The sequence below is a fragment of the Panthera pardus genome, unplaced genomic scaffold, assembly GCF_024362965.1.
Source record: "Panthera pardus isolate Hobbes unplaced genomic scaffold, ASM2436296v1 HiC_scaffold_6, whole genome shotgun sequence".
Taxonomy (NCBI): domain Eukaryota; kingdom Metazoa; phylum Chordata; class Mammalia; order Carnivora; family Felidae; genus Panthera; species Panthera pardus.
Window position 1 is genome coordinate 4,872,754 of NW_026526991.1, and position 20,051 is coordinate 4,892,804.

General features: G+C 57.2%; 1 protein-coding gene across 1 annotated transcript in view; it reads left to right on the top strand.

Annotated features, from left to right (window-relative positions):
- MPPED1 (metallophosphoesterase domain containing 1) overlaps window positions 1-20,051 on the top strand; it is a 75,097-nt gene that overhangs the window by 4,144 nt on the left and 50,902 nt on the right. Inside the window, exons 2-3 of the mRNA XM_053895853.1 lie at window positions 8,499-8,797; window positions 16,960-17,141. Of these exons, the coding sequence (XP_053751828.1) occupies window positions 8,574-8,797; window positions 16,960-17,141 (406 nt within the window). The 5' untranslated portion in view covers window positions 8,499-8,573. The remainder of the gene's footprint in view (window positions 1-8,498; window positions 8,798-16,959; window positions 17,142-20,051) is intronic.

The window sequence follows — 20,051 nt, forward strand, 5'->3', positions numbered from 1 at the left end:
ATTCCTTTGCATTTTCCGACAGTGCTGCAGCCTGGAAGGCTGCAAAATATATATTGCACCGGCTACCTGAGAAGCGTGAGCCCTTCCCCGTGCCTCGTCTTTCCCCCTTCACGACGAAGTGCTCTTTGCATTGCAGCCTTCGTGGAAAAGGCAAATGTTCCCTCCCCCACCCTAGGCTCCCTGCACAAAGGGGGTGTGGGGGAAGAGAATTGAGTTTTGCTGTTTTTTTTTTTTTTTTTTGTCGTTCAGACACATCAGTTAATTGATCATACTTTGGAGGCTTAATCCTTAGTTGCCAATTCCCGCATGATCGCAAAAAAAAAAAACCCCACACTGAAACTGATCGTAAAAATGGCAAAACCTCGATCTCAGACTTAAGTGTAGCATTACCATAGTGCCGATTTGATTATGCTTCAGTGACATCTGCTTAATAGATTTCCACGAGAACTGTAAATCCACATTCACTTTCTTTGCAAATTGTATTTCGATGGTGAGCAACCAGGACCCTCTCGCTTCCCCCCTCCCCAACCGCGTGTGTCCCAAACCCCCACGACTGTTGAGTGGGACTTCACGAGCTACAAAATGCTGGTTTTTACACATTTACCTCTCGTTTCCTTTTGTGTGTGGGTATGTCTGTGTGCACGTTTGAAACGGATCTGAGCAGCTTTTCCTGTGTCAACTCCGCAGATACGTGAGTCTCCAAATGCTTTATTTTGAAAACTAGGACATAGCACTTTGCAGAAGAAAAATCATTCCATTCACTATTATTTATGTGATTGCTGATCTGCTAGATGGAGAGAGAAAGCACCAAGAATTATAATAATTTATGGAGCGGAGCGCTGGTTTACAAACATATTTCCCAGCCCGAGCTTTGTGGGTTTTTCTTTGCGTCTTGGGCCTCGTTTGGTGCTGTGGGGATGGAGAATATTCAGAATTTGAAGACCGGCCCGATGAACGGACTGCGTTCGTGTCTGAAAGGAATAAGTGAGCAGCTATTTGTGGCAGACAGGACACGATCCAGTAAGCAGCACTCTTGATCATTCTGAAATAAAAGTACATAATTGGAAAATGAAACGGCAGCCACCGCTTGGGGGTGGGCGGCGAGGAATTAGAAAGTGTAATTTAAAATCATGTAGTCATAATTCAAAATGGGCCCAGCTAAAAGGTTTTTAAGTGGTAAATGTTTTAAAGGCACTCGTGGTTGATCCTTTTTCAAGGAATATGTGTAATTTTCACGATATTCGTGCACTCCTTCGTCGGCTCGGCCCGTCACTCATTCATCATTTGGCGTGGCCGTGGGGACCAGCCGTGGGCTGGCGCTCTCCGTCCTGGACCCGCGGCTGACAGAGGGGGAGGGTCAGATGTGAGGGCTGTCATTTTCGGGATGTGCTAGATTAGGTCTGATCCCTGCCCTCTCCCACCCCCCCCCCCCCACCCCCAACTCCCTCCGCTGGGCTATATGCTCTTTTCCCTTTAAGTTTCTGTTTCTTTTCATTTTTTTTTTTTTTTTACCCTTTATGACATTTTCAACTATTGACTGATCAATTGCATATTTTCAGGCACGAGCCAAACAAGGAAAAACAAAACCACTTAGAAGTGATTTTTGAGCTTGTGTGGAAGGGTGGCTTGTGAAAGAATTCTTCCCACCCCTCCCCCCAACCTTGGTATTTTCCTGTTCAATATTATTTCGCCTGCATTTTGCTTAGGGAGGACTACTTAGGTGCTCGCGCGGTTTCTCTGTGACATTTCGCCACATTGCAGTGAGTTCTCAACAAAAGCCTCAGTGAGCAGTGACTTCCGCTGAGCTGGCTTTCTCCCAGCATGGCTGTGGGTGATCGGTGGGGACAGTCGCCTGTGCACTGGGCTGACCTGTGGAGATGCCCCCCACTCGTCGTTGAAGAAGACGAGGTGTGGGGTAAGGATGCCCTGAGAACCCCGGAGAAGGCTTTCTAGGTGGGGACAGTGACTGGTGGGGACAGGTGTTTCTCTGGGCTTTCTTCTGTTCCTGTGTGGTCACTGTCACCTGATTTCCGACCCAGGACCACACAGTGTTGTCCTGGCCTCACCCTTGTGGCTGCAAACATGCCGATGTTTGAGAAACACGGGTGCCTTTTGGGGATGGTTACCTTAACAGGGTGGCTTTGATGATGGAGACCTTTACCCTTTGTGACATTTCCAGTATTGAAATGGAGACCCTTCTGACAGCCAGAGAAGGTGCTGGCAGTAATGACTGGCATGAACCAGGACTGTCCTGGGCCCACCTTGGCTTTAAGGAGGCGGCATCGGGTAGAAGTGGATGCCTCAAGCCTCGTGGCAAAGGAAATCTCTCTTCGATCTTCACATCGCCCCTGGCATCGCAGCTGCCCGTAGATTTCCCTCCCGTATCTGGTGGACATACCTGGGCTGCTGGAATGACCCAAGTGTCTCCCTTGCAAAAATCCACCTGCTGTAAAGATGCTCAGGGTCGGCCACGGCGCTTCTCAGCCCGTCCATTCCGGCCTTCGGCGTGTGCTGGCAGGTCTCACGGTTTGGTGGGAGAGACCCCATTCCCTCTGCCTCATCCTCACAGGGTTCCAAGCCGCTCTTTTGATCCGCCTGGCTGCCCCCTGGGCCCCAAGCCCTTTGAGAGCTGGTTGCACATCTGAGTCCTTTGGGTCTCAGCCCGGGGTCCGCCCTGGAGCGGGGACAGCGGGTGTCCCGCAGTGTTTTGGGGGAGGCGGGTGGTGAGGAGTTCCCCTGGGAAACGTCGTCGAGGGCGGGTTGTTCGCGACGTGTCCGATCACAACATCCTAGGAAGTGAAATAACCAGGGACTCAGCCAGCAGCGGGACGAGAGGGAAGGGGCCAGGAGTCTGGCTTCCCCCGGCAAGGCAGGAGGGTCCCTTGATTATCCGAAAATCTCTGCTGGATTCTCAGAGGTTCTCCACAGAGCTCCTGGGTTGCGACAGAGCTTTCTAACCAGAGTGGAAGAAACACTTAGTGAGCGCCTACTGTGTGCTGGGCCCTCAGCCAGGTGCTCTTACAGGTACTGTGTCCTGTAATCCTCCCAGTGGTTCTGGGGAAGGAGGATTTAGCGTCCGTGTGGTTGTAGGGGAGACACCTGACCTTTGGGAGGCGAACGCTGCTTTTGAATCCGGGTTGTGCGTTGTGAGGGCCTGTGCGGCGTCCCTCTCCCACTCCTGGGATCACCTATCGTTTTATCCTTTGGCTTCTCATTCAGCTCAGACGGGGGCTTTGCTGAGAGATGTCCTGGGGAGTTGTAGGTGGCGGGTGGCAGTGCCTGGCCCAGCCTGGGGAGGTCGAGGACACGTCTGGGAAGCAGGTGTGTGTGCACAGAGGCAGGGTAGCGTGCAGAGCCTTTCAGCAGAGGGAACAGCACGTGTGAAGGCTCAGAGACGGGACTGCCGGTGTGCTGGGGGAAACCCGGAGTGGTGAGCTTGGCCTGAGTGGTGAGAGGGAGGCCGGGGACCCAGCCTGGGCTTCTGAGCTCATCTAAGGACGTGGGGCTTTAGCCCAGAGCAGCAGGATGGCCCCTGAGGACATTTGGTGCACCGGAGGGAATGGCTTAGTCAAAAGTGCATTTTAGGACATTCATTCTGGAGGCTGGCTTGGCACTGGCCTTGACCGTTCAGCAGGAGAAGGCCAGACAAGGCTGTGGGGGCAGTCAGAGAGCACAGGGCCTGGAGCTGGCCTCTTTCCTACATGTGACCTTGCAATACAGCTGGTGCCTAATAGCTCCTTGCTACTTCCTGCCTCGGCTGATGTCCAGGTTCCTCTTCGAGAACCCTGGCTTGACTTGATTCGTGGCATCTGAGGACCAACAAGTACATGTCTTTGAGAGGGAAACAGAAAGACAGATCGCTCTGTGAAAGAAGGACTGGAAAAGGGAGCCCTGGGAAATGGAGGCACTTTTTCTTTCTTTTTTTACATTTTCTTTTTGCTTTTTAATTTTTTAAATTATTTTTGAGAGACGCAGACAGAGCATGAATGGGGGGAGGGGCAGAGAGAGAGAGAGGGAGACAGATGCAGAATCCAAAGCAGGCTCCGGGCTCCGAGCTGTCGGCACAGAGCCCGACGCGGGGCTCGGAGCCACGAACCGCGAGATCATGACCTGAGCTGAAGTCGGCCGCTTAACCGACTGAGCCCCCCAGGCGCCCCTGGAGGCGCTTTTTCAACAAGAAGTTTTCGACCCAGAAATTTCAAGAATTTTCAACCCTCCTAACTGGGCTGATTGGACCTTTATGGAGAAGCAGGCACAAGGCTCCCTTCTCCTCTGTTACCCGGCGAGGGGACTAGTGAGGCTGTGAAAGCACAGAGAGGTTAAGTGACTTGCCTGGTGTCCCACAGCTAAGCAGCACTGGAGACCGAATTTGAACCCGCTGCCCCTGACTTCAAAGTTCAGGCTCTTCTCCACTGCAGAAGCACACCAGTGGTCAAGAACAAAGACAGTAAGAGAGAGACCATTTCTTGATGCTTCCCCTGCCTCAGGACCTTTACACTGGCTGCTCCTGCATTGCGCAGGGCTCGCCTTTCCCCGGGTCTGGGTGTGGCTGGCTCCTTCTCAGCCCTCGCTTTTGAGGTGATGTCACCTCCTCAGACAGGCCTTTCTTGATCACCCAAGTTTAAGTAACAGTCCCCTTTTCCCCATTACTCATTATTACATCACTCCGTTCTTCTTCCAGGCACATGATTATCTTGTGTGTATCTTGCGTGTTTACTTTGTTGCCCCCTGCCCTTTCCTTGAGGGCAGTGACCTGTTTGCTTTGTCCTTGCTCTTTCTGGCACCTGGAACAATGACTGTGGTAAATGTTTATTGAATAAGTAAATGCATTAATGAATTCACCCCACCCTCCTCCTCCTGGGTGCGTTTTCTTCCCACTCACTGGCACGGAGGAGGCACCTGCTGCCTGGCCAGGATGTGTATGTGTGGCTCAAGGTCGCTCTGCTGGATGGAGAGAGTCAGGACACAAGCCCAAGCCCGCTCCACGCAGCAGGACCCAGTGGGGTCCCAGCGGCCCCGTCGCACTGCCCACATGCTGTGCTGTTTTGTGGACCAGGTGTAAACGCTCCCCAGCTAAAAGCCGTTTGTTTGGGCAACGCCGCTCCCCTCCGTGGATCGGCTGTGTTCTCCGCACGCTGGCTGACGCGCTGCTGTGGCTCCATAAATATTAAATGGGTATTAAAAGAAGGCTCTGCGTTCCCAGTTTCCCTGATTCCTTCAAGCAGGGCCCGTTGCGAACCCCCTTTATGTGAAACGCAGCGTTTCACTGCAGAGCGCCTCCCGGGATGCCTTGCCGCCCGCTTTTCTGGCCGAGTCCCCTGGTGCAGAGCCACCCTCCCCCTGCCGCCGGCCTGAAGGCGGGCCAAGGAGGTGCGGGCCCCTCGGGGCAGGGACAGGCGGAAGTGCCCGAGACCTCGCCTTTCAGAGGGTGGTGCCCAGCCTGGCCAGCCTCCTTGCAGGGCTGTGCGGTGGGTCAGGGGGGGAGGGGCCGTGAGTCCTCAACCTTTAGCTGAGGCCTCTTGGCACTCAGTCCCTGCCAGGCCTGTGCCGGGCGCTGGGGAAAGAGACTGGCAAGACACGAACTCTGTCCCTCCATCCGTCTGTTCTTCCCCCCAACGTTCCCTCCGTCCGTCCATGCATCCATCCATCCTTCCACCCATCCTTCCGGCCAGCCAGCCAGCCACACCTCCCTGGGGTGACAATGATAATAATGGCATAACAATAGCTGACATTTGTTGGGCGCTTATTATGTGCCGGGTCCTGTGACAAGAGGTGTACATGTGTCACCCCAATTAATCTTCGCGACTGCATGAGGTAGGTACTGCTTTTCTCTCCGTGTCATGGATGAGCAAATTGAGCTTCCTGGAAGTTAAGCCACTGGCTCAGGACTACAGAGCTGGTGAGGGCTGGCGCTGACGTACGGGGGGGTGGGGGGGTGCGGAGTGAGTGAGACCCAGGCCCTGCCTCCAGGAGGCGTCTGGCCCTTCGTGGCGCCCTGGAACGAGGGCCCCCGATCTCTGAGAAGATGCCAGCTTGGTCGAGGGGTAACGGGCGAGTCAGGTTTTGCCAGCCAGAGAGGAAGGCAAAGAGGCCCGGGGGGAAGGAGCCAGAGCCCTGGGGTCAGGCTGCTAACAGCTAGCCCTCAGTGGTGCCCACTGTCTGTGCTGAGCTGGGCAAGAGAGTTCCCCTCTCGGAGACAGGCCTCTCTCCTCTGTAGGATGGGAGGCGTAGGGATGGCCATCTCGTAGGTCGGCGGCGAGCCTGCGAAGCGCTGGATGGGGCAGCTCTGAGCACGAGCACGGCACCTCGTAGCCGAGGGCCTCCGGGCACTGGAGCCCACTGGGCACGGGGCGGCGTGGCTGGAGCGTGGGCAGGGCCAGGCCGTGCAGGGCCTGTGGACATGGGTCCTCATCGGAGGAGCCGTGCAAAGACGTGACAGGCAGGGGTGTGATCTTAGGTAGGCTTGGCTTTGAGAAAATTCAGGTTCTCCGGGGCTCCTGGGGCTTCCCCTTGACAGCCTTGTGCCCCAGATGCCTCGATACCTGGGCGGCACCTGCTCACGGCAGGCCCTCCATGGGCAGGTGTCACATTGAAGGGAATAGTGATTACATAGTAACCCGGAGTATTAGCTGGGCACTTCATACCTGCCAGGCACTGTGCTTAGGACCCCCATTTGTTTAACCTGCCCAGCTGCCCTGGGAGGTGGTGTTACTGTTGTCATACCGGTTTTTCAGAAGAGGAAGCTGAGGCTCAGAGAGGTTAAGACATCAGCCTGAGGTCACACAGTCAGTCAGTACAATGCTGGGGCTCAAACCCCTGTCCAGATCTGGGCCCTTGGAGGCCTGGGCCACAGCATCAGCTGCCCCCAGGCCTCTCCCAGGGTCACAGATGGACCAGGGCCAGCTCCCACAGAGATTTTGTGAGTCCCACAGCCAGGAACCCCCACTTGCCCACCTCAGAGGCCTGCCCGGAGGTATCTGCTGGGAGAACCGAATCACAGAGAAACAATCAGCAGGACAAAGGACAGGAGCAAGTGTTGTCCTGAGGGAAAAGCAGATTTTTTTTCCTTGCCTCCCCAAGTGGAGAAGAGGGAGGGACATGTGTTGTGAATCAGGCTGCGTTTCTTTTTGGGGGGGGGGAGGAGGAGGAGGATATTGCTGTTTATTACACCTTGTATGGGCCTGATTGTTGAGATTTTTAAAAAATTAATAATCCATTTCTCCTTCGCACGTAATTAAAATGTTCTCCAGTCTCTAATTTTTGTCGTTTTCCTAATCTAATTTGTTTTCTGACGGTGGTGACTCCCCTTTGCTTTGCACGGGGATTTTTCTCCATTTAACGTGACTGGGATATGACTGACCAAGAACAGTTTAAGTGACGTTATTTTCCCCTGGGTTCGGTGCCGTGGACACGGAATCCTCGGAGGGTCTTAATGACCCCGCGTTGAAACAAGACACGACAGAATATCTTCAAGGCCTGATCTGTTTACACAGTTTAAAAGGATAATCACGGCAAAGAACGAGAATGCTAGCCGGTCTCAGGAAAGGAGGCGCTGGCCGTTACGGGAAGTGCGTGAGCGGGTCCGGGTAGGATGGAGACTTAGCCGCCTCCACCCCCCAACCCCGTTCCCAGGATTCCACGTCGGAATCAGTCAAAAGGACATTAAAACCCAGTAGCTGCAGGCGCAAACCGCACTTTCCAGAGGATGACATTTGCAAGCTGCGGTTCTGTATGGATTCGAGGTGTGACGGGAACACCAGAATTCCCGAGATCCTTGCAAGGCATTCGGGAAGACTTTTGTTTTCCAAGGAGATCCTCCCCTGCCCTCCCTCCCCCCACCCCGGGCCACCTCCTGAGCTGAGTTGGTGTATGGCAAATCTGTCTGGGAAAATCCCTTCTCCAAGCCCCGCTCAGAGATATCTTCAGGCGACGTTGATGTTGAGGAAGGAATTTTCACCCCGTGCTCTGCACCTGCTCGGGCTTGCAGGGGGGCGGGGGGTGTGGGTGCGGTGTGTTTCGGGGGGCTCTGTGGGGAGGGGGTGGGGGTTGGAGGGGAATCCTCCCGATGCCCCCGCTCCGAAAAGTAAAACTTACCTTCCCTGGTTACAGCACACCAGCCATCGTGTGGCCCCCATCTCACGGTCACCCTGTGGGTTCTGGAGGATTTTTGTCGAAGAGAAAAAAAAAAAAAAAAAAAAGTCTTAAGTATTTAAACATGTCGGACCACGCATGCATCCGTTCCCAGCGTTGTGGGTTTTGTTTTTTGGGGTGTTTTTTTTTTTCTTGGTCTCTTCCCTCCCTTTCCTTTTCTTTTTACCAAAGTATATTCATCAAACTGCTGAGTTGGAAAGATCTGTAATGAGTTTTTGAGCTGTATGACTGTGTTTTTTTTTTTTCTCTTCCCCCCCCCCCTTCCTCTTTCTAAATCTTCATCTGACATTAAATAAAGCAAATCCCAAACAGATTCACTGCCGCACGGTTCTGCTCTGTCTCCTCAGTCTGTTCCCAGGTCTGGCTCGGGGCCGGGCGGCGGCAGTGGCTGCGGGAGATGCCCGGGCGGCCAGCGGAGGCCCATGTGGCGCGCTAGGTGGGACCCCGGTGTCCTGAAGGCCGAGGCCCTGGCCCTGCTGCCCTGCGGCCTGGGCATGGCGTTCTCCCAGTCCCACGTGATGGCCGCTCGGAGGCACCAGCACAGCCGGCTCATCATCGAGGTGGACGAGTACAGCTCCAACCCGACCCAGGCCTTCACCTTCTACAACATCAACCAGGGCCGCTTCCAGCCCCCGCACGTGCAGATGTAAGTGGCAGCTCTCGGCGGGCCCGGCTGCCCGGGGCCGGGGGGGGGGGGGGGCGGGAAGGGGCTTGCTACAGGCTCCAGGCAGGTTCGGACCCTAGTTTTAGGCTGCCTGTCTTCCCTCACCTCTGCCCCTCCCTCCCTCCCTTTCGTCCAGACCCCTTTGCCTCTACTGAGATAACAGAGATGCTTTTTCCAGTCCCGCTCCCTGCCCCTTGAGGCCGATGGAAAAGGCCAGCGATGTCCCAGCAGTAAGGCCAGGGCGAGGGCACAGACTCGAGAGCCCCCGCGACCGGTGGGGGGAACCTCTCCCCTCCCTGGATTGTTTTCTGAGGTCTGGAGAGGAGAGGAGGCCCAGGGAGGAAACGGATGAACTCCTTGCTCTGCCCCAGGCAGCTAGCTCCTTGCGTTCCTAGGAGACCCTCCTCCTCGTTTATCCCTCACTTCCTCCAGGGCTGCGAGCACCGTCTCTAGGGAGCCCCGGTTCCGTGGGGGCCTGGCGGCTGTTCCTTTGGGGAGACTGGAGAATCTGGCACGTGGACCGCTTTGGAGAAGGAGCCCGGGGGGGGGTTTCCAATCCCAGGCCGGGAGGTGGGGGCGGGCCGGGTTGTGGTTCCCTCGAGAGCCGTCCTCTGCTGTGAAGGGTGGGTGCGGGGGAGCTTCTTCACGGGAGGAAGGGCTGAGGGAGGCAGGCGGGCACCGGGCCTGGGGTGGGCTCCAGCCCATCTTCCCTCCGTGCTTGCTTGGAAAAATGCTCATTTCTGTAGGGACTGAGGCCTGGTGTTGTCTGTAGCTGCCTACTTTATCTGTTTGGGAGACGGCCTCCTGTTTCCATTTTGGGGCCAGATCGGCAGGTTGGGGCAGGAAGGTCTCAGCATTCTTAGTATCCGGGACCTGGAGGTCCGGCAGGGCTGCTGCAGGGAGGGGGGCCTTCCCCAGGCCGGGTTTTCTCTTTCGTCGATGGGGTTAGTCTTCCCGGGCCGGATGGGACCCGGCCTGAGGTCCCTGGATGCTGGGCTGGACTCCTGCCCCAGCGGGAACGCACAAGAAGAACATGTGGGCAGAGCGGGTGGGGTTCACGTGGCCAGTGCCCCCTGTGCGCCCCCACTTAGAAGGGTCCCCAGGATGGGGTGCCTGAGTGGCTCCATCGGTTGAGCGTCTGCCTCTCGGTTTTGGTTCGGGTCATGATCTCACGGCTGTCGTGGGTTCGAGCCCCGCGTCGGGCTCTGTGCTGACAGCACAGAGCCTGCTTGGGATTCTCTGCCTTCCTCTCCGTCTGTCTCTTCTCTGCTCTCTCTCTCTCTCAAAATAAGTAAACATTAAAAAAAAAGGAGGAAGGGTCCCCGGGTGCCAGAGCTAATTCCACGTGGCACCGTGCTGTCACCTACAGTGCCCCTGACCGGAGCCCAGCAGACACCCAGGCAGGCCTCTGCCCCAGGACAGAGCCAGGGAAACAGGAGGTCGGAGGAGAGGAGGGCCAGGGGGCGGAAGAAGGACCCTCTGGGGAAGATGACTTCTAGGTTGAGACCCCAAGGAAGATGAGCGAGGGCAGCAGCTGGGAGAGGGTTGGGAAAAGGGGACACGTGAGGAATGCAGAAAACGCCCGGCTGGGGGCTGGGGGCTGGGGGCTGGGGAAGCCTTCCCGTGCGGACCCCTGCAGGCCAGGCTGCATCCTGAGGAAGGGCAGTGAGCGACCACGTGAGAGAGGGGCCATCTCCCCCTTTAGCCCCCGAGCAGCCGCGGGGTCAGGATGTTTGTGAACAGGTGCATAGCATGCCCGTTAGAAATGTGCGCCCCGAGCCCGCCTGCCTGGCTCTGAGCCCCTGGCTCTGCCACTGCCCTGTGAGGGGGATCTGGGTGCCTCGGTCTCCCCATCTGGAAAACGCTGAGGATTCAGTAGGTAGATCCACCCAGAGCGGGGCCAGGGAGCAAATGTTCCGTGCCGTTAGTCCACACTGGGCTGGGCCAGGTGCTTGATACAGCAGCGATCAAAGACGCGTCCCTGCCATGCCGAGCTGACCTTCCCACGAGTGTGTCAGAGCGTAAGACACTGGTGCAGTGGGGAAAATGCTTCCTGGCTTTCCTGTGGTCACCCAGCTAGAGCAGGCAGAGCGGATTCACCCTGGCCTGCTCTGAGCTGCCACCACCTGACATGGGGCTCCCGGCTCCCACTGGCCGCGGGGCTCAGGGGGTTCGGGCACTGCCTCGGGGAGGGCGTGTGCTGAGCCCCGGTCCTGGGCTCCCCGTCAAGTGCTCCCTCACTGCCTGCTCAGACCAGCCCGGCTGTGAAACAGAGCTCTGCATAAAGCTGGGTGAAGCCAGGGCCATGCAGGGACCCGGGGGGACTGCTTCGTCCCGCCCCCTCCTTTCAGACTGCAGCCCCCAAGCCCGAGGGAAGCATGCAGGCTGCTGGAGGCGGCTGTTTGGATTTCCATGACGAGTTTCCATCGAGGGGCAGACAGGGAGGATGGATGCCGCTTCCCCACACGTGATTTATCACCACCCTGGGCTTTGTCTCCGGGGTGAGGGAGCGAGGGGGCCTTATTTAATAAATCCACAATTTATATTTAATAACAACAGTGACAACCCAAACATGGCCTCCGATTGAGCTGTGTGATTTATGCGATTGCCCCCAGAGACCCTGGTGGTGGCGAGGCTGCCTTTGCCTCACTAATGAATGTCTGTATCTGGGCCTCCCGGTTCGGGGCCCTGAGGCCCAGGACCCCTCACTCTGAGGGCCTAGAAACCCTGCGGTGGCCTCGGGAGAGCCCCTCCAGGCACCAGCCCTTCTGACCTGGGTGGGTGGGCGGGCACCGGGCCCGGTGGCCGGTGAGAAGACTTGACTGCCAGGCCAGGGTCATCCTGGGGGGTCTGCCCTAGAGGTGCCCTGGGGGTTGGTGCCAGGCATAACAACTCTTTTCTCTGGCCTTTAAAAGGAGTCCTGTTGGTGGGGACTTGAGTCATCCTGTGTAAAGACCCTCCAAGCATGTCTTGAAGAAGACAGCAGAGTCAGGGGAGCGGCGCTGTGTGTCAGGCCTGGGGAGGCCCCCTCCCGGCCACACTTCCCGGTCCCGGCGCTGACCTCCCTCTCCCGTGGGCTTGGGCTTTAGAAGGGATCCTGTGGCCCCAGTCCGTCCATGCACTGAGAGGCCCCCGGGAGACAATGAGGGTCCGCCGTGAGCCCAGGGAGCGTGAAGGGGCAAGGCAGGAGGAGAGGACTAAGCCTGGAACATTCCGTGCCTCCTTCTGTCTCGGGTCTCTGCACATGGTGTCCTTTGTGCCTCCTCCATGCTTTGCCCTGCTAACACGGACTCATTCTTCAGATCCCACCCAGATGTCACTTCCTTGGGAAGGCCCTCTGACCGCTCCCCAGACCAGATCTCCCCTTCCCTTGACCCTACCCCCTACTGCCGGGCTCTAGGGTCTGTCCCTGCCACCAGCATGGGGCTGGTCCCTCGAGCCTGGCACAGCAGAGAGATGGAAAGAAGAAAGAAAAGGGAGTGAGGATAAGGCAGGGAGTATGGCCCCGGAAGAGTGGGGGAGATCAGGGGGGGCTTCCCGGGGGCAGTGGCATAGCCCCTGGGGTTGGGGGACCAGCAAAAGCAAAGGCTGAGAGGTGGGAAGGGAAAAGGGAGGGCAGCGGAGGACTCAGAACGAGGGCCTCGTGAAAAGAGCACTGGGCAGTGGACACCAAGCTAACCAGTCACTGCCCTCCTCTGGGCCTCAGTTTCCTCACGGTAGAATGAGGGGATTGGCAGACTCTCCCGTTGGGAACCGCCATGGCTGCTGCCCAGTCACGTGTCCGGACGGGGTCAGAGCCTCACTGAAGGGAGGAGTCCTCTGGCCCCAGCCCCCTGGCCTTCAGAGCTTCCCATTTCCCCAGAAGTAGAGATGACGGGGGAGATGGCCTCTGCTTCTGACGTCGGGGAGCTGGTGGCTGACGGGAGAGGGAGGCCGAGGAGGGGGCCGGGGCCCAGGGAACGGCTGCAGGGGGCACTCACATCCAGGCTTCCAGCTGCGAGGGTCCTTGAGCTCTCCCGCCTTGTCCAAGAGTGAGTGGGTGGCTCCCACCTTCCAGAGCTGGCCTGGGGGCTGGGAGGGTCCAGGGCACGGCGAGGAGGTGGCCGGATCGGGGTGCCAGCCGAGGCCCGGGTGCCAGAGGGCATGCTCTCAATTCTGCACCCTTCCTGCTGCCGTGATTCTTGTGGGAACACCCCTTGTTAGGCTGGGGACAGGTGGCAACAGGTTTCAGGTCTCGGTGAGAGAGCCGCGGCCGTCCCCTGTTCTCTGAGGCCCGCAGAATGTCGCTGGAAAATAACCATTTTGCTTTGTTAGCCTCAACAGGTTAGATGCCCAGATCCCTGTTGTGGAGACCCAGGTGCCAATCTACTCTGTAACTTACTAGCCAGGGCCTTGGATATGGGACTAACTTTTCCAGCCTCAGTGACTCCACAGTCTTGCTGTGACTCAGGTGTCAGCCAGGGTGTTGCATTACGAGTGTCAGAAACTCAGTGTCAATTGCCTGAAGGATAAAAGAGTTTACTGGCTTACTTAGTAAGAAAGCCCGTGTTTGGACCCAGCTTCAGGTACAGCTGGATCTAGGGATCAACTTATGCTGTTAAGTTCTCCCACCTTCTTGTCTGCCCTCTCTTTCTCTTTCTCCGTATCTTGACTCTCCTTGTTCTTTTCCTCACTCCCAAACACTTCCAGGCTCGGTTTTTGGGGACTCCACGAAGTGACCTCAGGGGGTATCCTGTCCACAGGTATATCCCTTGTGCCTGGCAGATGCCCCGCCTTTAGGAAGCATTTGCGCGTAGGTTGACTGAATGAAATGAGCTGGGTCTAGAAACAGTCCAGTCCGGTGGGGGTTTTGGAACCAAAGACTGGCTTCAAATTGCAGCTTTACCGGCCTGCATAGCTGAGATCCCGGACAAGCCTTTCCTGAGCCTCAGTTTTCTCATCTGTAATATGGGCATACCCATAATACCCTGCCCAGACGGTCATGGTGTGAAGACAGTGGGTGCATGTAACGTGCTTAGTACAGGATGAGCTCCCGTCCATGGGGAGCACCCAGCATCGGTGTCATTACTGTTGTTGTTATTTCAATTTGAGCATTTGTTACAATCTAAATAGCCGGAGGACAGTGCAGAGAAGCAAGAGTCTTTATTTTTTCCTCAGAGGATGATTAGGTTTGCATCCTCACTGAGCTCAGTAGCCTCGGGGTGGAAGGAAATAAGAATAGTTAATTAAAGAGCCCAGGCTCCAACAGCCCGACTGGAGCCCTCGGAACTGGTCCTGCTTTTGGCTGGCTGATGGTGGGCGGGGCTGAGGCCTGCTCAGGCTCCATGCTAAGGGTTCACAGGAGGAGAGGTTGTTGGGACCAGAGGTGGCTCTGGAGGTGGCCTCTCGCTCCCTGTCTCTCTCCCCCTTCATCATCCCTCTCTGTCTCTTTGACTTGGCCTCTGTCACCTTTGACATGCTTATGACCTCGGTATGTGTAGGGGTGAAGGAGGGAAGGAAAGAAGGAAGGAAGGAAGGAAAGAAGAAAGGAAAAAAGGAAGGAGGGAAGGGAGGAAGGAAGGAAGGAAAGAATGAAGGAAAGAAGGAAGGAAGGAAGGAAAGAAGGAAGGAGGGAAGGGAGGAAGGAAGGAAAGAAGGAAGGAAAAAAAGGAAGGAGGGAGGGGAGGAAGGAAGGAAGGAAAGAAGGAAGGAAAAAAGGAAGGGGGGAAGGGAGGAAGGAAGGAAGGAAGGAAAGAAGGAAGGAAAAAAGGAAGGAGGGAAGGGAGGAAGGAAGGAAGGAAGGAAAGAAGGAAGGAAAAAAGGAAGGAGGGAAGGAAAGAAGGAAGGAAGGAAGGAAAGAAGAAAGGAAAAAAGGAAGGAGGGAAGGGAGGAAGGAAGGAAGGAAAGAATGAAGGAAAGAAGGAAGGAAGGAAAGAAGGAAGGAAAGAAGGAAGGAAGGAAGGGAGGAAGGAAGGAAAGAAGGAAGGAAAAAAGGAAGGAGGGAGGGGAGGAAGGAAGGAAGGAAGGAAAGAAGGAAGGAAAGAAGAAAGGAAAAAAGGAAGGAGGGAAGGGAGGGAGGAAGGAAGGAAGGAAAGAAGGAAGGAAAAAAGGAAGGAGGGGAAGGGAGGAGGGAAGGGAGGAGGGAGGGAGGGTGGAAGGAAGGAAGGAATTTGATTGGCTCACTCGTGTTCCTGTGCCAGGACAAGAGCCCAGTAGCAACCGTCTGCCCCTTGTCCAATCGGCTGCGCTGGGGGCAGGCAGGATGTACAGGTGACCCAGAGGCCTAGCTGCCTGCCAGACTGTCTGTCAAAGGGTTGGGGGCAGGGGAGGAGGGCAGGGACTTTGAGGACACAGGGATGGGAGGGAGTCTTTAGGTCCCAGACCAGCTCAGGTCCCGCCTCCTCCTGGAAGCTTCTAGGGAGCCCCTTGCTGGGTTAAGGCCTTCTCTGGCCCCCAGCTTCTCCGTTGCCCGGTCAAAGCCGGTGGCCTTATTGTCACCGCCTAGCCAAGTCTGCCTCCACCGTCAGTCTGTGGTCTCCCGGCCTGGGTTTAGGCCCGGTTCATCCCCGGGGCCCCGGCACTGAGCTCGGGGCCGGCCCACAGTGAGTGGGCAGAATGTGCTTGGCTGAATGAATGGGTGACTGACTGAATGGATGGAGGCAGAAGGAAGGCGGGGCGGGGGGGGGGGGGGGTTGGTGCCTGTGTCTTCTTGTTGGTCATCATCAGACTCTGGGGGTTTTCCTCTTCTCCCCAGTCATGCCCCACTCTGACCTGCCGGGAGTCTAACTCGCCTTGACCGGCCCCGGAAAGGCCCGAGCGTGCTCCCTCCCGGGACGAGGGGAGGCTGGCTTGGTGCCTCCCACTGTGGTGGATAGAGCGCGCTAACGCTCCCCGCACATTAGCATGCTGAACCCACGTCTCTCGTAAGGTGTTAATTAAATTTCTTCGAAGTATATTGTCTGAAAAAAAAAAAAAAAAAGGATAATTAGAAAGATGTCTTTAAAAGTATTTATGTAACTGATATGGTACCGCTTTTGGTTTGCCGCATAATTAGATTTAAACACAACTCCTCGAGCGGCATACTCATTTGGAGAGAGCCGCTCGTTGAAATGTCATTGCGTTGTTTTTAAGAGTTTTGAGCCTGGCAGAATCATTCAGCTGGGGAGGCTGAGCGTGGTTTGGGGAGCACCGGACCGGGAGCCACGGTCTCCCTTTGTTCCCTGGGACACGCGGGGCCACTTAACTCAGCCCTGGCGTCCTCGAAACCAGGGGGCTGTGACGGGCTTCGCGGAGCAAGAACTTACCTTTCTGCAGCTCTTTTTAATTTCCCGATGGTTTTTCCTTCGTGAGGTGGTTCCATGTTACAGGCGAGCGGAACAAGGCCACGTGTTTTGCTGAAGGTCACACGTCAGCTGGGATCCAAAGCCCGGTCTGATTCGGGGACCCTTTGCCCGCACAACCCTGGAAAACCCTTGTTTTAAAAATGAGGAGACCATCTCACGGTTTTGAAAACTTGCTGCCTATCTTTCGTGCTTTGATTTCCCGCGCTCCTGTGAGATCTCCCCCACCCCTGCTTTTGCACCCCTCTTTCCCTGGATGCTGCGTGCCCCCCGCACGGTGCCTGGGGCTGGTTCTTCCACTCGGACCAGAGGCCGTAGAACTTGCATTCTCGATGGGGCTAATGTAATGTAATGTAAGAGAACTTACATTCTCTGGAGGGGGGTGAGACTCGTTTTTAGGGGGTGAAGAAAGCTTATTCTTCTTAGAGAGCCCAGATATGCATACATACACGAACAGTTATCTGTGGGGTTAAAAACCTCACGGGAGGGGAGCGAGTAGGGGAAAAACTCATCTAAAGAGGGTCGATGATGGAAAGGGCCGCGGCAGCCAAAGAGCAGGTCGTAATCGCACCGTGCCCACAGGTGCTCTCCACTCCGTAGTTACCTCCTTTAACCCCTGAGGGCCCCATGTTACTGAGGGGAAACTGAGGCTCAGGGGGACACACGTTTTGCTCAGCCAGCAAGCGGGAGAGTCGGGACTCGGAGCCCCGAGGGCCCACCGGGAAGTCCGGGCGCGCCGTCTGTGTCCGTGGCTGGCGGGGCCGTGAGCTGTGCTCGGGCCTCGTGCTGGTCGCACACCGCCTGCAGTGTCTTCTCTCCCCGCAGGGTGGACCCCGTGCCTCACGATGCCCCCAAGCCGCCCGGCTACACCCGCTTTGTCTGTGTGTCTGACACCCACTCGAGGACGGACCCCATCCAGATGCCTTACGGCGACGTGCTCATCCACGCCGGGGACTTCACGGAGCTGGGGCTCCCGAGCGAGGTGAAGAAGTTCAACGAGTGGCTTGGTAGGTGCCGGGCCGGAGGTGGCCTTCCTGCGCTGCCGGGGCCCCCCTCTCGGGCCTCGCTTTGCCTGCCCACCTCCCCTGGGCAGCCTTCCCTGACTGCCCGCTCTCGGCCACGCCTCCATGTCTCCCACCCCAGCTTTTGCCTCCCGCTGTGACTTAGTTTGTGCGATTCTTTTGGCCTGGGAGACGCCCTCCAGAAGGGATTTTGTCGAGGTTTGTTTATGTCTATTTGCATGTCTAGCCCCCCGGCGCCTGAGACAGGTAGGTGCTCAATAAATAATTGGTGAATGAATGAAGGCATGAGTTGGCGAATGAATGAATCAGTCTCTACGATCGGTGATACCAGGGCAGGCACCCAGCTGGTCTGTACCGGCTCAGCCACCACCACCGGCGTGAAGGCTTCCCCAGTGAGGGGATCCCCAGGCAGGGGACCCGTGCGGACTCCTCCCCGGGGGCAGCTGTTGGGAGAAGGAGTGGAGCTCGATGGGTGATGGTGGACGATGATTTATAAGCGTGCCCCCCGGGGTTTGTCTTCAGCTTTTTGCTTTCTTCCCCAAACAAACAAACAAAAAACATAAATGTGGAGTGCCTCCTGGGAAAAACAACCTGCCCGGAATCCAGAGAAACCGCACAGCGAGCCGTCTCTGCCGTGGCCTGGGGGACAGATGGACGGCCCCTGGGCGGCCCAGCGTGCAAGTGCGCTGGCTTGGAGGTGTGGGTGCAGAGCAGTCCCACCTCCGTGCCCAGTGCTGCTCGGCCGCCAGACGGTCCCCCCCCCCCCCCCCCCCGAGCCCCCCCACTCCCCCCCCCCCCCCCCCCCCCCCGCCGCGCACTTGGCTGGGAGCTCCGTGAGCAGAGGGCCAGGAGCGAGGCGGGGGGAGCCGCAGGAGCGAGAGGCCCAGCTTTGCCAGTCGAGACAAATATTTACAAGCAAGGCCTTCCCTCCGCTTGGCAGGCTTGGAGCTTTAAATATTGATTTTTCAAACGGGAGATTCTGGTCAAGCGCCCCCTTTGGGCTGGAATGCGTGGAGGCCGAGGTGGGAGAGGCTCCTGGCCCCGGGCTGCCCCCCCTAGGGTGGGGTCCCCGCTGGCTTCCTGTCCCCCGCCCCCCCACCAACGGCTGCGGGTGTCCAAAGATGTGAGGCTGAGCCGAGCCTGTGTCCCAGGCAGGTGCCAGGCTCCCGCTGTGGGCCAGACTCCTCTCCGTCACTGCCTACTTGACTTTTGGGAACCAGGTGAATTTGAGGACCGGTGCTGTTTCCGTCCCAATTAGAAGGAGAGTTAGCCCGAGGGTCTCAAGGGTGGGGACTGATTCCGACGAGGTCCCGTCACTGAGGAGGGGATGAGTGAAGCAAACGGCCGCCCGCGCAGCCGGGATGGTGCCACGTGCTCCGGGAGCATAGGTCAAGGCCGACGATGGCCTTCTGCCGGCAGGGGAGGCTTCCTGGGGAAGCTGACTCCGGGCCAGGCCCTGACTTAGCAGCGGAAGGGGCAGCTGAGGTCAGGGGTGCTGGTGGGCACTGGAGAGGAGTGGCCGGGTGCTGTGGCCGGGGTGAGGGGGTTTGGGGCGTTGAGGGTGAGGGCCCCGGAAGGAGGGCTGGGCTGACCGCGACTCTGAACGTGAGGGGAATTGGGGGCCCCAGGGGGCCAGCATGGCGAGCCGGCCATTTTAGAAAGATGGTTCTAGCTGCCCTTTCATAGAAGTCAGAACAACGTGCTGTGGGAATTTGGGAGGGGGGCGTGGCGGGGTCTTCATGTGACCCAGAGCTGGATCGATTTATCTACCTGGGTTGTTGCAGGTGGAGGGATGAGCTTACACAGGGGGTCCCCCAGGGGTCTCCCCTTTGCTGCCTCGAAGTGTTTGCCGATGTCAGTGCCCGTCACTCAAGTGGGATAGGGTGGGGTCGGGGGGGGGGCTCCAGACTCCAGACTCCAGAATGAAGAGCCCCTCCCCTACTCGACTGAGCGGCAGGGAATTTGCGCGTGAGTGAGCACGTATATAGGAGCAGGCTCCTAGAGGTCCACCTGCAGCGGGCTTTTAGGGAGCCTGCCTGTCGCCCAAAGTGAGAAGTGAGACTCCGCCTCTGTGGGCTGGCAGTTCGGGGCCCCGGGAGGTGGCGACCGTGGCTGAGAGCCCGGCTGGGGGCTCATTAGGCCCAAGTGCGTGGTCAGGACAGGTGCGCTCTCACAGACGCCGAGCGGTTAGTGAGCGTTGATGCGTGCGGGGCACTATTCTCTGCGCTTGGTGTGTCTTATCAAATCCTTTCATCCTCCTGGCGACAGAATGAGGCAGGAGCCGTTGTCACCCCCATTTCACAGAGGAGAGAGCCGAGACCCACCGCCGTGACGTGACTTGCCCAAGGCGCGTGGCAGAGCTACTTGGATTCGAACCCAGGCAGTTGGGTTCTGGAGCTGAGCTCCTCCTCAACCGTTGTCTCCTTTCTTGTTCTTCTTACGGGGAAACCTCTCTGATTCAACGTAAACGTGTGCACTTTGCCATCTTGGGTCTGCTTCCTGCCCGAGTAATTACAGCAGCCACGCGACCTGTCTGGGCTTCAGCGGCCTCCTTTTAGAGGCAGGCGGTCAGGCTCCCCTTGCCCTGCCTACCTCTTTGGAAGCAGGTTGTTTTGAGGCTCCGTTAGGATAGAGGAATGATCGGCTTCTGTGAAGTATTGTGTATGTGGCATTGTCGCCCCCACCCCCCCCCCCACCCCGAACCGGCGTTTGCCAGATCAGGTCTCCCCTTGGGGTAGAGGTAGGTGTCATGGGCGGGTCCCCCAGGAGAGGGGAACATCTGATCTGAGCCATGGGGGTGAGTAGCAGGAGACAGAGAAAGTGGTAGAACAATGTGTGGGCAAAAGTGTGTGCAGCTCCTGAGAAGTGTTGATGTATGATCTTAGCTATGTCTGC